The sequence below is a fragment of the Prinia subflava genome, chromosome 4 (genome assembly GCF_021018805.1).
Source record: "Prinia subflava isolate CZ2003 ecotype Zambia chromosome 4, Cam_Psub_1.2, whole genome shotgun sequence".
Taxonomy (NCBI): Eukaryota; Metazoa; Chordata; class Aves; order Passeriformes; family Cisticolidae; genus Prinia; species Prinia subflava.
The window spans coordinates 8,580,536-8,594,660 of record NC_086250.1 but is presented as its reverse complement, the minus strand read 5'-3'; the positions used below and the strand labels follow the sequence as shown (position 1 = coordinate 8,594,660).

At 45.3% G+C, this 14,125-nt stretch overlaps 1 protein-coding gene across 1 annotated transcript; it reads right to left on the bottom strand.

Annotated features, from left to right (window-relative positions):
* Positions 1-986: 986 nt before the first annotated feature.
* KLHL42 (kelch like family member 42) lies at positions 987-13,277 on the bottom strand. Its single transcript, XM_063395359.1, has 3 exons — positions 12,296-13,277; positions 5,776-5,969; positions 987-1,854 (listed from the first exon to the last, which is right to left on the bottom strand). The coding sequence occupies exons 1-3, from the start codon at positions 13,195-13,197 to the stop codon at positions 1,403-1,405; spliced, it is 1,548 nt and encodes a 515-aa protein (XP_063251429.1). The 5' UTR covers positions 13,198-13,277; the 3' UTR covers positions 987-1,402.
* Between the last annotated feature and the right edge of the window lie 848 nt (positions 13,278-14,125).

The window sequence follows — 14,125 nt, the reverse complement described above, 5'->3', positions numbered from 1 at the left end:
ACATCACACACTTGGAATGTTTTCAGGTGCTTTGAATCTCATCATATGGACAAACAGCTGGAGCAGAACCAGCATCTCTGCAATGTGTTTAGCACATGTCTAACCTGGCTCTTCCATGCTGACCCAGAGCTTTTCTTCTCTTTTTTGTGAGGACACATTTCCAGACCTGGGCAGGCACCTCAAGAAGAGGCTTTTGCCCTTGTCAGCTACAAGGAGAAAAGGGACCAATCATGGCTGCAATTCTCTCAGGCAAGAGGCAGGAACTGGGAGAAGCTCCCCCAGTGCCCACTCCAGAATCCCCACAAAGGAGTGCTCACAGTGACCACCTTACAGTGCCCTTTACACAGAGGAAAAACACTGGGAGGCAAACCTGAGGCAGCCTCTCCTGGGGACACACGGAAGAGCCAACACTCACATGTCCCTGCTCTGGGGGATGTGTTCAGGGAATCACTTACAAGAGCCAAGCCTTCCATGTGTGTCCCACAGGAGTGTCACCAATCAGGATGTGCCTGGAGAAGAATCACCTCTGCCCGTGCTCAGGGACATTTTCACAACACCCAGCTTGTTGCCAACTACAATTTGTTCTTTAAAACTCAGTTTTAGGTACTACAGACCACAACAAGGTAACAAAAACATAAACCTTGATGACAATTAGGAAACTCCACCCTTTGAATAAAGTGCCTTTTTACCTCTGTCTTAACAGTAGCAAGAATTGCTGCCAACTTCCATTAAGGGAGCATCTACTTTTCCTATTAGTAACTGTAGCCTCTAGGTAATTCCTACCAGTCCCTGGCAAAGCATTGCACTACAAATAATTTAGAGGAAGTTCCTCTTGATGGGACCCTGACTGCTGGCCCCTTTGGGAATCTCACTTGCCGCCAGAGAAGAGATAAAACTGGGATAGCATAAACAATTTGAAAGTGCACAATCGACAGAACATCGCTTGAGTAAAAACTGTATTTTGAAAGAAATAAATCCTGTTGTGGTTTTGATTATACTAATTATTTACTTTATTGAATTAAAATGTTTTTAAACATTTAAAAACACTTTTAAAATGTGTATGTTTGGTTCTACACTGTCTATTAAGACCAAGAAAAAAACCAGACTGATCAGTTTTGCCTTTGGAACTCCGGAATCAGTTGCCAACACAAAAATTTGATGTTTCAATTGCAAACAATACCTGGTGAAATTTTAATCCAAACCAGTAAAATGTTTAAATCGACATCTTAAAACTGTTTCTGGAAACATTTCATATTGTATTCTGAAACCTTTTTAGAGAACAGAATCAGTATTTTATGCCTGCATTATGCAACCACATTACATTCTGAAAACGGAATTACTCAGAGGGAGCAATATTTCATCAAAGAACGATTAATGAACTGAAAAGAACACCCTTGTGCTGTCACACTTCTCGCCCATCAGGCAAATACATAGAACAGATCAGAATGTTTTGTCCAAAGGCTGGGAAGCGCCCCAGGGTCTCCCAAGTGTCCGTGAAGATGTTGTACTTCAGGAAGAGACGCTGCTCCAGGCTGGAAGACAGAGTGATATTCCTGCTCAAGATATAGACCCCATCGTTGTGGAGCGCGCAAGTCAAGTTAAGGCCGGATTTGGACGAGTTCTCATTGAGGTAGAGCCACTCTTTGGTGGCAGTGTTGTAGGACTGCACTGTCAGCACGTCCTCGCTGGGGCTGCCCCTCTGGCTGGGCCCCAGGTCGAGGATGCAGCCCCCCACCAGGTAGATGGTCTCCTCCACAGACAGCATCTGCTGCTTGCGCACGTGCATGTCGCACAGCTCCAAGTTGGTCCAGGAATCAGAAGTGGGACAGTACTGCAGGATGCTCATGTTCCTGCCTGAAACACAGAGGGGATATTCACAGATAAATAACTCTGTCACAAGGCACAGCATTTGTCTTTCTTACAAAGCGTCCCAGTCTTTACTGCAGATTGCTCACACACTTAAAGGGTGAGCCAGGGGATAAATAGTGATCACTGGCAAGTGCAGCTCTTTGCTCTTGAAAAGAAACTTTGAACATTCTGTTCCTTGGCACAGGGGAGAAAATTTTGCTACTTCTGGCACACTACATGATGTAAATTGTCTGGGCCCACAGATTTTAGCAGAATAATCCTTACCTGTTACTTTATGCTTTTAATTTTGTCTCTGATTGATATATAAGTGTTTTTTCACAAAGAAGGAAATGGAGCAATATTCTCCTCTCCAGAAGTGGTCACAGATGAATCAAACTATCATGTTTGATTCATCTGTGAATCAGACAGTACACTTCATTAATGGCTGTCAAGTGATGACTTATCATCCAAGCTTAACTTTGATACTTCACATTTCATTCCATAAATCATAGTTTTGTGGGATAAAATTTGTAAAGCTGGTTACATGTCAGCAAGTGGCCTGGATGACCTAAGGGCACCTTGTAAACACAGAAACACACATCATCAAAATCGTCTAAAAACCAGGAACTCTGTGCTCTGCCACTAGGCAGAGGCTCAGAAAGAGGCTGAAATCATCTCCATAATTCACAACTCAGTGGGGTGCATATGGTTGCAATAGTGTTATTCCACAGAACTGTTAAAATGCCACCCTGATTTATGGTGATGACCCTGGCTGTGCCCAAGGCTTCACTAAATTATCACAGAATGCACACGACTCAGTAAATTCTGTTCCAGTCTCTGGAGACCTAAGCTCAAATCTAACCTCAAGTGACAAGCAGGAACAGGTTTGCAGACTCCAGACAGGTCTTTTATTAAATCTGCTCCACGTTACCAGTCTGTCCTGCATGATGACTTCCAGATGAGCTCCCAGGGGGACAAGCAGACAGGGACATACTGACAAAGTTCTCTAAGGGTACAGGTATAAATAGCCAGAAATATAACTGGATTGTCATGAATGAAGTGCATCAATGGCATGATCAGGGAGGTGCTGCTCCACTTGCACTCAGCACTTGTACTCTGATTATTTTCATGGCAGTGCTCTGTGAAACTGCAGCTCTACATATAGATGACCTTTGTCTACAAACAACCTATCATTCTCTGACTCATTAAGGGCAGGAGAAGTCCCAATTAAGTTTCTATGACTATCTATAGCAGTAAACTTTGCCTGGAAAATGTGCTATTTGAGAGGAGGTATATGAAATAGAAGTCCATTGCAACGTGGCCCTCACATGCTCAGTCCACAGCCGGGGTCTTTTATATCCACTAAAAGAACAAAAAATAAACCCAAAACAAAACCCACAACACAAAACACGAACACTACAGTGCCCGACATGGAATTTCTATTAGGATCTAGGTTCTATTCTAGGATCTAAGTGAGAGCTGCAAACTCAAGAGAAGGACTTTTTCAAGAAGAGTCATTATAATTTACAGTGGGAAATTCCAGATCCTGCCATCTTCTGGAAAGTGCAATCTCAGGAGAAAGCTCTACACAAATTTAAAAAAACTGCCCACAAAATCTGCAAAAACTGAGGTATATACAGAAATACCAAAAATTACTAAAATAACATAACACAAAAAACATTAATTGCTGCATGTGTTTTATGTAGTGAATGTAGCAAACCAGAAAATAAGCCTTAGTGTTTCTCAGATCCTTTGGTCTTAACACTTTCTGACATCAGCATAATTCAGAAGGAAAATCACCAGTGTAACTGTGGCAATTCTGGTTTCTTAGTCTGCTACCTGTCCTAAGCCAAGATGTCACAGAAAAAATGATTCTATACTCTTGTTCAGGAAATTATTTATAACAAGCACAGATGTTTGTTATCCTGAGTGATCCTGAATTTAAACAGAAGCCTAAATGTGCTAGTTATCCACTGCTCAAAACTTCCTACTGTTTTACTGCCCAATTTCCATTAAAAAAGGTATTTTAGGAAAAGACCTGGGAAATGATAGAGGTTTGGAGGGCAGCAGCAGTCTCCTGGAGTGTGGAGGAAGCCAGAGGTAACTGATAACTCTCCTTCAGCTGAACCCACAGGCAGCAAGTACTGACTCAACAGCCTGACATACGGCAGCAATCCTGACTGCACATCCCTTGTTCAGGAGTTTAAAAGAAACAGGATCTGAATCAGCAATGTGCTGATCTCCTCTTCATGCCACCAGCAGCAGGCAGTCTGATGGAGGCACAGCACAAGCATCAGAAAAGGAACTTGCAGAGTGCAGAGGGTGTAGCAGAAAAGCTGGTCTTCCCGTAATTGTGTAGCACTCCTAATGAAATCAGAGGTTTTTCACTTTACCTCTTCTTCTCTCTCTAGATAAAAATGCCAAACCCCTAACACTGGTCTCTAGAGGTAAGACTTCCCATTAACCTGTTTCAACCTCTTCTCCTCATTCTCTTGTCCCACTACCCTTTGGATCTGACTTCTCAGCAAGACAAGTGTTTCATGCCAGACGTCTCAGAGTCCCAGTAGAAAATAACTGACAAACAAAACAATATCTCTGACAGGGAAAAATCAGGTATTTATGTTTTTTTTCAGAGCCTGTGTGGGCCTGGGGCTCTGTTACTTGGAGAGAGCAAGCTGATGGGTACTTCAGCATCCACCTTTTTTTAGATTTTGATCACACACTACAGAGAGGTCTCAACAGATATACTTTGTATAGGAGGGAGCATGAGGGAGCACAATGGTCCCAGCAGATCCTGGAGTGGGGGTGACCAGAGGACTGGGATTGCAGCACACCCAGCACAGCTCTCCATGTAGACACAGGCACAATCTCCTCACAGAAGCCACCAGGCTCTGGGTCAGAATGGTCTGGACAAAATGACTATGAGAGTTTTCATTTCCAAAAGGAGCTTAAGGAGTGGCAGTGTGTCTTTTATAAACTTTAAAATTATTCAGAGTTCATACCTGCTAGAAGCTTGTTCTAATATCAGTTTAGCTTTGCTTGCAGTACTGTCTGTAAAAGCTCATCTCTCTTCTAATTTCATTCTGTTTGGAAATCAAGCCCTTAAACTGCTGTGGTCAACTAAAGTGGGCAAAGGCCAAATTCAAACTTACAAAATCCTGGTAAATACTGAACATTTGCAATGTTTAAAAAATTGGTTTCTAAAGCTCTGAGAAAACGTCTTCATCCCAAAAAATGGCACTATGTACTTCAGGAATGAACAAATGGGAGCTCTTTTTAACTCGTTTGCCCCTTGGATAAAAGAAAAGAAATTGTCAGAAGAGAATGAAACCTCAAATCCTTCCCTCTGTACAGTGTCCTCAGAAAATCTCGTACAGAAATTAAATAAGCTAGAAGTGTTGGTTCTTGCTTCAGTTTTTGATTGTTCAATTCAGTTATTAAGGTATAGCTTGAATTTGCCTTTGAAACACTGAAATACTGTAGTGAAAAGACCATGACATCTATTAATACATGAGAAATACTAAGGCAAGCAGAATTCATTTTCTATGAATTTTCCCTTCTGACAGTCTAAACCAGGTATTTAAAAAGTAAACAAAGTATATCTGTTGAGACCTCTCTGTAGTGTGTGATCAAAATCTAAGGAAAGGTGGATGCTGAAGTACCCATCAGTTTGCTCTCTCCAAGTAACAGAGCTCCAGGTCCACACAGGTTCTGAAAAAACCCCATAAATACCTGATTTTTCCCTGACAGAGATATCGGTTGGTTTGTCAGTTATTTTCTACCAGCAACTTATTTCTATGTGTTTTAATCAGCATTATACAGTCTTTTACATAAGTTCAAAAGCTTTCCTGAAAAACCAGAGAAAATTATCTGGGCCTTGGAAACAATCAGGTAAAAACCACCAGGAAGTAACAGCAAACTTGTTACCTCGTGCAGTGTATCCTCCAATCACGTAGATCTTGCCCTTGCATTCACAAGCAGAGAATTCTGCGAGAGGGTTTGGCATGGATGCCACGAAGTTCCACCAGTCATTCTCCGGGTTGTAGCACTCCACGTTGGAAAGGGACTGGCCACCGATGGCGTAGAGCTTCCCACTGACAGCCAGGAGCTTGAAGTTGGATCTGAAAGAAGAGAATGCAGCACTGAAATGAGGTGCATCCACCTACAGAAACACAGAGGGAAGTTCCTCCTGCCCAGGCTCTGACACACTCATCCCACTCACAGCTTGCACCACCACTTGAGGTATCTGCAGCATCTCAACTTTTCTGTGCAAGGCCAAAATGCTGTAACTACACTGCAATTACTCAGGACAGCAGCCAGTGACAGTCTGAATGTTATTGATGATGATGCTGAGACTGAGGAATATTTTATTTTGTATTTCAGTCTGTGCCAATTCACTCTAGATGTTCAGTTAACCAATGTGCTCAGCAGACAGCTCGTTTTTCTTAGGCTTTTAGCAATGTGCCACTGGTAGAGAAAAATGCATTACATGGACACATAGTGAAGAATAAAACTGCTGTTAAAATTGTAAAAAAATTTCAAACAAGACTTGATAGATGCCTACTAATGCATACTTGTTTTAGGCTGTATTATGGAATCTCTTTAATAACCCTAATAAGAAAGCAATTTGAAGTGGAACACATTGAATCCTGTGCTGCAAAAGAAAGAAGAGAGAATCCTCTGTATCCTATTCAGCATTTAAGTACTGAATACACCCTCTGAAGCAAGATTTGTCTGTAAATTATGTTCTACCCATACCTGAACAAAAATTAAACTGCACCCAATAAGCAATGCCCTCCAAACTCGTCATTTATTTCTTAGTCTGTTCCACTGTGCTTTCATAACTCACACATGGCAAAGGGCAACTTCCTAATTCCTGAAACAAGAGAAGTCTCCTATCTCCCACCCTGAAGATAACACAGACAGAAACAGATGGTCCATGGGTATTACAGGTGCAGGTCTGGAGGAAGAAACTGGAGGATGTGAAGACAGAACTCTTGTATGCAGCTCTTCCTTCCAGCTAAGGAAGCTGTTCTAACAAAGGATGAGCTTTTCCTCTCCCCAGAACAGTCCCACTCCCTAGTAAGGTTGTTCCTTCTCTTCTCCTGAGCCAATTGAGATTTCACCATGAGTATCCCAATTACCTGGATGTGTGGCAGTTCCTGGAGGGCTCCAGCTCAGCACAACGCCAAGCAGGGAACTGTGTTATGTCTGTAAAACTGAAATGATGTTTCAGACCTGCACTGGCCTGCTGGGCAGCAAAGGGAGTTCCACCCTGCAGGAATCCAACATTGAAAACTTACTGCTAAGTACTTTTGCAGGTTTTTCCCTGGGCAAAATGAACCCTGCCTAGCTGCAGACTGCACTGCAACTTCTTTTTATGAAACGTATTTGGAAAAATAATTTGTTTCCAGATGGAATCACTTTGTTCTTGTCAGCCTAATACAGCTTTGGAAACTAAAATGCTCCTTTGAAGGAATTAATTGCTTTTTATTATCTTTTTTCCCCCTGACATTTATGATTAGGTCAGCCTGTTCATATTCCCTCAATAGCAATTATGCTTTCCAGTTTAAAAAAATCCAGAATAACATGGCAAACAATAGCAGGTATGAAATGAGGATAACTACGTGCAAAACATGATTTTCAAAGCAATATACCTGTTGTAAAAGTTGGGACAGAAAAACAAATCCACAAATTAACAAAGGGGTAAAACCACAGGGAAAACTATCTACTGAAACACAAACAGCACAACTTGCAGCTTTAAATATTCTAAAGGGAAGCCACAAATCTTTGTGTCAGTCATTTAACCACTTCCAAACACTTGTTAAAATGGATGACATTCAGTGGAGGTATCTCAGATTTATGGAATTCATTAACAATAAGGTTCATTTAACTCAAAAGTAGCTGCAAGTATCCATCAGCACACTTTATATGAAAGCTTGGACAATGGCTCAATGCGTTATGAAAAACTTCCACCATCCACCTTTCCATGCCAGTAACAGCAGGTGTCTTTATGGAGAGTGAACATTAGGAAATATTTAGTGCATTTTTACTCTCTTTGAATGTGTTGGAGCAGCTGGAAACAAGGAAGGCCAACACTGAGCAGGGAGCCAGCTCTCCACAACCATTCCATGGACTAGAGCCTGGAAACAGTGGGGCCAAATGGGTCGGACTCCACCACGACAGAACTCCACTCACACCTGCTACCTGTCTAAACCTGAGGGACCAAGCTGTGCTTTCCAAAAACCAGGCCTAGAGGGTCCCTTCTGCTGGGACAAGCCGAGGTATGAGCTGCCTTCTGCTGCCCCCATTCCCTCTGAACAGGATTCCAGAGCAGCGAGTGGGAGCTGTGGGGTTTTACCACCGCTCAAAATCCCTTCTTCACTAACAAAGTGCAAAGCACAAAGGAAGGAAAATACATTGCACAAATGCAAAGGAGATGGAGGTCAGAAAGGCTTTCTGCACGCAGGACAACATTCCACAGCTTCCCAAAATCCCTCTGTGGCTCTGGATTGTGCTAGGTGTATCTGCAGGAGGCCACGTGGCAGTGGCTATAAAGGACCAGCACACACAGTTTTTGTTCACTGACAATCTCAGTGTAAAATAAAAAAGAGTTAGTCCAGATACTGGGGAGGACTTTCTGATCTGAGGGGTGGCTAAACATGGGAATAAGACACTTGGGAGGAAGATTCCAGTGTAGGTTGGAATCTACACTGCTGGAGGACTTCAAGAACAAGTTAAGTATGTATTTATTTGCAAGGTTTACTATCCTGCTGCAGAACACGAACCTTGGATTAACCAACATTGTTTCTTCCTTCCAAATGACCAATTTAACCCTAAAAATTCTCAAAAATCAGATGACTTCTTCATTCTAGAGTTAAAGCACCTACAACAGAGACAAGGAATCATGAAAGCAGTTACGGAGCAATTCCAAAGCATTTTACATATTTTCAGTAAGTTTCTTTTTTCCCCTTTTTTAGTATTTCTTACATGAATTTGCAGAGTACTCTGCATCAAACATTTGGCTTTAGAAGATTGTGTTAGGTAAGGTATGGATGGTTCTAACTTTAAAAAATTTTGAAGTCTATTTTCTTCCAGCACAGAAGAATTTTTAGTGAATTAAAAAAAAAAAAAAGTAAAAAATGAGGAAGGAGAAGGTCTCCTGAACAAGTAGCATTCCTCAGAAGCACCATCTCCTATATTCCTGCAAGAGTCCTCAGAGTGGCAGTGGTTCAGCACACATAGCTCACAAAAATCATGTTCCATGTGCACGTGCATGATTCCAGCCTGGGGCTTACATAGTCTTGCAGGCCTGGAAGATTTACCTGCCATGAGTAGGAAGGCTCTGAAGGAAAATAGAAGTGGAATATTCAGCTCTGACTGGCACATGCAGTAGAAATCCTACAAGTGTATTATTTTTAAATAGCAAATTTCTACAGACAGTGTTCACTTTAAAAAAAAAAAAAGAAAGGTTTGGAAAGGTATTTAAGGACATTACTGCAACAGTCCCCTATCCACTCTGTTACCTTCTTGATCCCAAAGTGATCTTGGGCAATGCTTACATGGAGCTGCTTCCATTAAAAAGTTCAGGTCATTTTCTATTAAAAATTTCAGGTCACTCTCTCTCTTGAGAATTCCAAGTACAGAAACACCTCTAGAATGAAAAGGTCTAGAAAACATGATCTGTTGTAGACTATTTGTGATCAGCACTGATCTGATTTAGCACTCAGACGATGACAAATTCCATGCTCAGTCACAGGCTTCCTTTGGGAGCCTGAGCACTTTATTTTAGCTCCCTTGGGTATGCACAAATTGGGAATAACACTCTCTGAAGCTCCTGAGGCCATCACAAGAACATTATACAGGAGCTGCCTATTGTGAAAAAGTTTGAAACTAAAGTAATAAGACCTGTACACCTAAAAAGAAAGCCAACAGTGAAGACCCAAACCAAAATGGCTGCTGAATATTCAAGTGGCTCTTCTACTTAGAATTACATTAGGAGTGTTTCATCTAAGCATGTGGAGAGAATCCCACCATCCTTGGGATTCTCCACTACAACAACGGAAACAATTCATGATAAAAATACCACAGAACTTATAAAGTTTGTTTAGGGCAGAAAACTCACATATGAACAGTAGAGCAGCAAAATTATATCCATAACTCCTCAACCTTCCTTCAAGGCCAACACGTGCAGTCACTCATCAGGACCAATCCAGGTCCTCTGCTGTCTGAAATGAAACCAGCTTCGATGGAAACTTCTCCCTGAAGGTATGTCAAATTTCATCCATGGGATGTAATTATATCAGCTGACATAAATTCATTTGCCAGACAGTCACATGGCTGTAATTCCTAAGCAAAAGGCTGGGCAGCCACACTGCTTATTTTACTACAGCATAACAAACTAAAAATACAATGCCAAGCAAACTGCAGCGCTAATTGCAGCACAGATGTGTGGCAGACAGGCATCAGCACTGGACGTGTAGCATGCAAACCCCTCACGTTAAAAATGGTCCTGCTCTTGGCTCCTAGGGCACAGGCCATCCCTCCCTGCCACAAAACACCAAGCAGATCACCAGGGAGCAGACATGTTATGTCAGCTAAAAAAAGTAATCATTAACTGCAGAGCTGAGACTCCTTGAAGCTAATAAAATGTGTTTTGTGAAGGGGTCAGCTGACTTTCCTTGAAAAAAAGTTCCCCCAGTTACTCAGGGAGCAACATCCTCACTGCTACTTTGCAGGTGTAATTCTGGGTACTTTTTGGCCTGCAATAACTCCCATGGAATGTAAGACTAGAGATTATCCCAAAAATACCCATTTGCCTGCTGCCTTTCTGCAGTAAATGGCCAATGTAAACTGTATTCTAAGGAGCACCTTGCTGTCACCCGTGATGGGTTTGAAGATTAAGTTGGTGTAGCAACACCACTGAAAACAGTACTAGAAGAAAATATCCATGTGCTTATTTCAAGTATAATGATTATATATCCTAACAAAAACAAAAAAAAAAAGGGCAAGTGTAGAGGAAAAAGGCTGATCTAGAGTTTGAATATACAGACTGTAATGTACAAAAAGGGCCTTGAGCCAACACATATAGTAACAGCTCTCTTGCTATAGACAGCACACAAACAGAACCTTGTGACTTGATCAGCGTGGGACTTCTGTGATAAGTTAATCTCCACAGGAGACACTGTGTGGGCTGAGCCCATCCTCCTTTTCTGCTGAGGCCAAGTGCTCCCAATCCGTTCACACAGATCCTGCTGTGGAATGAAGTCAGATAAAACACCTCAGCTCCCCAGGCACCTCAGGGAACTCTGCTACAGGCTCAGCCTCTAAGAAACAGGTCTGTAAGAAAAGGTGTTTGTAGTGTTTAAAAGCCAAACGTTCATTTTACAGATGAAAACTTTTCCCAGTGCCGTTCCAAGCGGTCAGAAACACTGAGAAAAATGGTTTCTGATCAGTTGTGATGACTGATTAGGGAGGTGATTATTTGAGTAAAATTCTCACAATACAAGAAGCGTGGGGGAAAAAAGGTGAAATGGGAAAGATTTAATTTTAGGTCTAATCCCTGTTTTGAGGTGGTTTAGGTGGCAAAAGCTAAACAGAGCCAAGAACAAAGACTGCAGTTTACCCAGATACAAAGCACTCATGCCAATGGCTTGGGTCTCCTGGCATGCTTTTCCAATTCACTGGATAGAGAAAAGGATTTCCATTCTATAGTGAATTTTGGCCTCCTTACTTTTTGCAGAGACAAAAGATAAAATTTAAAATACTTTTACTAAATGGAAACAAAGAGGAAGTTCATGTTGGAAACAAAGCCGGTTTGTTTCAGGGCAATGAAAGCCTTTGTTTTTATAACTCCAAAGTGTGGTTAAGGTAGAGGAGCCACAACCTTGGCCAGGGAGAAGGCCTCTCCTCTTGGGCCCTCCTCAAGGCTAGGTCTCTATGACTCAAATATAAATTACACAAATGTTTCTGAATGCAGCCTGAAACATCACTGTGTAATAAACTGTTCAAAAGGATAAAGGTAAAAAAAGAAAAATTGCCAAAACGATGAATGAGTCCCAAATGCAAATATTCCCATCAAGTGAGAAATTTCTCACCATCTTCCTGACGTTTTTCTGGTATTTCACTGACGTGCAGGCCTACAAAGCACTCAGACTTTTATGAAAGTACAAACCACTGGACAACTGCTGCAACTGAATGGTTTCGGCCATCTCCAGCTCTGGCCTAGCCTGTACATCCCCACTAAGAGCAGGAGAACTCATCACGTACTTAACGGGAATTAGAATACACCATAAAGCAAGAAGGAAAGGAATGTTCTCATTGGGTTTGTCTGGCGGTTCAGCGCACAGCCGGGTCTGGATCGCGTCCCCAAGGCTGAGGCAGCGCCGTGCGGACCTATCTCACCACCAGACAGGGACACACGGGCAGCCCAGGGCGCAGGGGTTACCTCTTCTGGTTCATCGAGGCCAGCTGGCTCCACTCGTTCAGGCACGGGTTGTAGCAGTGCGCGGCCGAGATCTCCTGGCTGGTGATGCGATAGCCGCCGACGATGAACAGGTAATTGTCCAGCGTGGCCGAGCCGTAGCCGCGGACGCTCACCAGGTCTGCGGGCAGGTTGTTGGCCAGCGGCAGCCACCGCTGCGCCTCCTCGTCGTACCTGAGCATGGCCCAGGGCGCGTCCCCCGCGGGGTGCCAGCCGGCGGGCAGCCCCGGCGGGCAGGCGCCCATGAAGTCCCCGAGCAGCAGCAGCGTGGCCGTGCCCCTCATGCGCCGCTCCCGCAGCTGCTGCTGCAGCGCCGGGGGCAGCAGGAGGTGCGGGCGGGCGTCGGGCCTGCGCAGCACCTGGTGGTAGTGGGCGGCCATGAAGTCCAGGCAGGCGTCGTGCAGGTCCTGCAGGCCGTACACCTGCGCCAGGCGGTGCAGCTCGAAGCAGTTGCCCAGGCGCACCTGCGACAGCAGCAGCCGCAGCAGGGGCGTGACCTGCAGGTAGGACGCGGCCTCCACCAGCTCCTCCAGCAGCGGCGGCTCCTCCTCGCCGCCCTCGTCCTGCTCCAGCCTGGCCAGGCAGGACGTGTTGATGAAGTCCAGCACCAGCTCCAGCCCCAGGGCGCTCAGCCCCCCGCGCAGCAGCTGCTCCTCCTGGCCCTGCCCTGCCTCCCGCATTCCCGAGCGGTAGAGCGCTCGGAAATAGTCGCTCTGCTCGATCAGCTTCCTCTTGCACACCGGGTAGCACTTGTCCCCCAGCCGGATCTGCACCACCTCCTCCCCGTCACCGGCCCCATCCCCTGCTTCCCCTTCCCGCTCCTCTTCCTCGTCCTGCCGCCGCCGCCGCCGCTCCGCCAGGGACATCGCTCACCGCGGGCCCGGCCGCGCCTCAGCCCGGCCGGAGCCGCCGCGCCGGCTCCTCCTCCGCCGCCCGGGATGGGCCGGGCCGGGCCGGGCCGGGATGGGCGGAGCGGCCCCGGGATCCCGGGAGGGGCTGCGGCCGCTCCGGCCCTGCAAGGAGTGACAAGGGGAAGCGGAATAAAAAACCACACCAAAACAACAAGCCAAACCGCACACAGGGAGGAAAGAGAAAAAAAGCCCGAAAAAGGCAATGTTGAGCGCTCCTGCGCTGCCCGCCGGGGGGGCCGTCAAGGCATCCCCCGGGCCCAGCCAGGGTGGGTGCAAGGGACACGGTGGAAAGGCCAATGCTGGGCTCCAGGGGACAGCCCAGAGCCGCAGCGATCCCCCCCGGTGCTCCCCTCTCCTGATTTGGGCCGGGATCGCAGCTGCCGCCGCAGCTCTAACCCCTTGCCATAAATGTACCGCTGCATCCCTGGCGAGGGGCAGCATTCCCGAGGCACAGCGCAGGGAAAAGCAGCGTGTGTGTGCCTGGATCGGCGCACAGGCAGAGCGGGGGAGCGGCACGGCCAGCCTGCTGCCATCGCATCCCCGCAGCCCTTCCCGAGCCCAATCCCCGCGGGCTCACCCTGCACGGCCACAGCAGCAGTGGGATCGGGAATGGCAAGTGCCATACATGACTGCTCTGACCCTCCTGGCTCCCTGTGTGTCCCAGCCCCTGGTGTGCCCTGTGCAGACACTGCATAACCTGTTCTGCTACTCCATCTTTTCCATTTAAACTAAGTTCCTGGAACAGGGCATCTCATGAGTGAGCTACGTACCAGGGTCCTGAGTTTGTTTTACGTGAACAAGGAAAGAGCAAATTAACAACTGAGCATCTTGGGTAAAATGACAGATTTGCTGTTTGCTTTGTATATTCTTGAAATACAGTGAC

Excerpts from the sequence above, each read along its gene's own strand:
- KLHL42 (XM_063395359.1), bottom strand. The coding sequence starts at position 13,197 with ATGTCCCTGGCGGAGCGGCGGCGGCGGCGGCAGGACGAGGAAGAGGAG. Across the intron at positions 5,970-12,295 it reads GCCTCGATGAACCAGAAGAG|ATCCAACTTCAAGCTCCTGG; the intron begins GTAACCCCTGCG and ends CTCTTCTTTCAG. Across the intron at positions 1,855-5,775 it reads TGGAGGATACACTGCACGAG|GCAGGAACATGAGCATCCTG; the intron begins GTAACAAGTTTG and ends TCTGTGTTTCAG.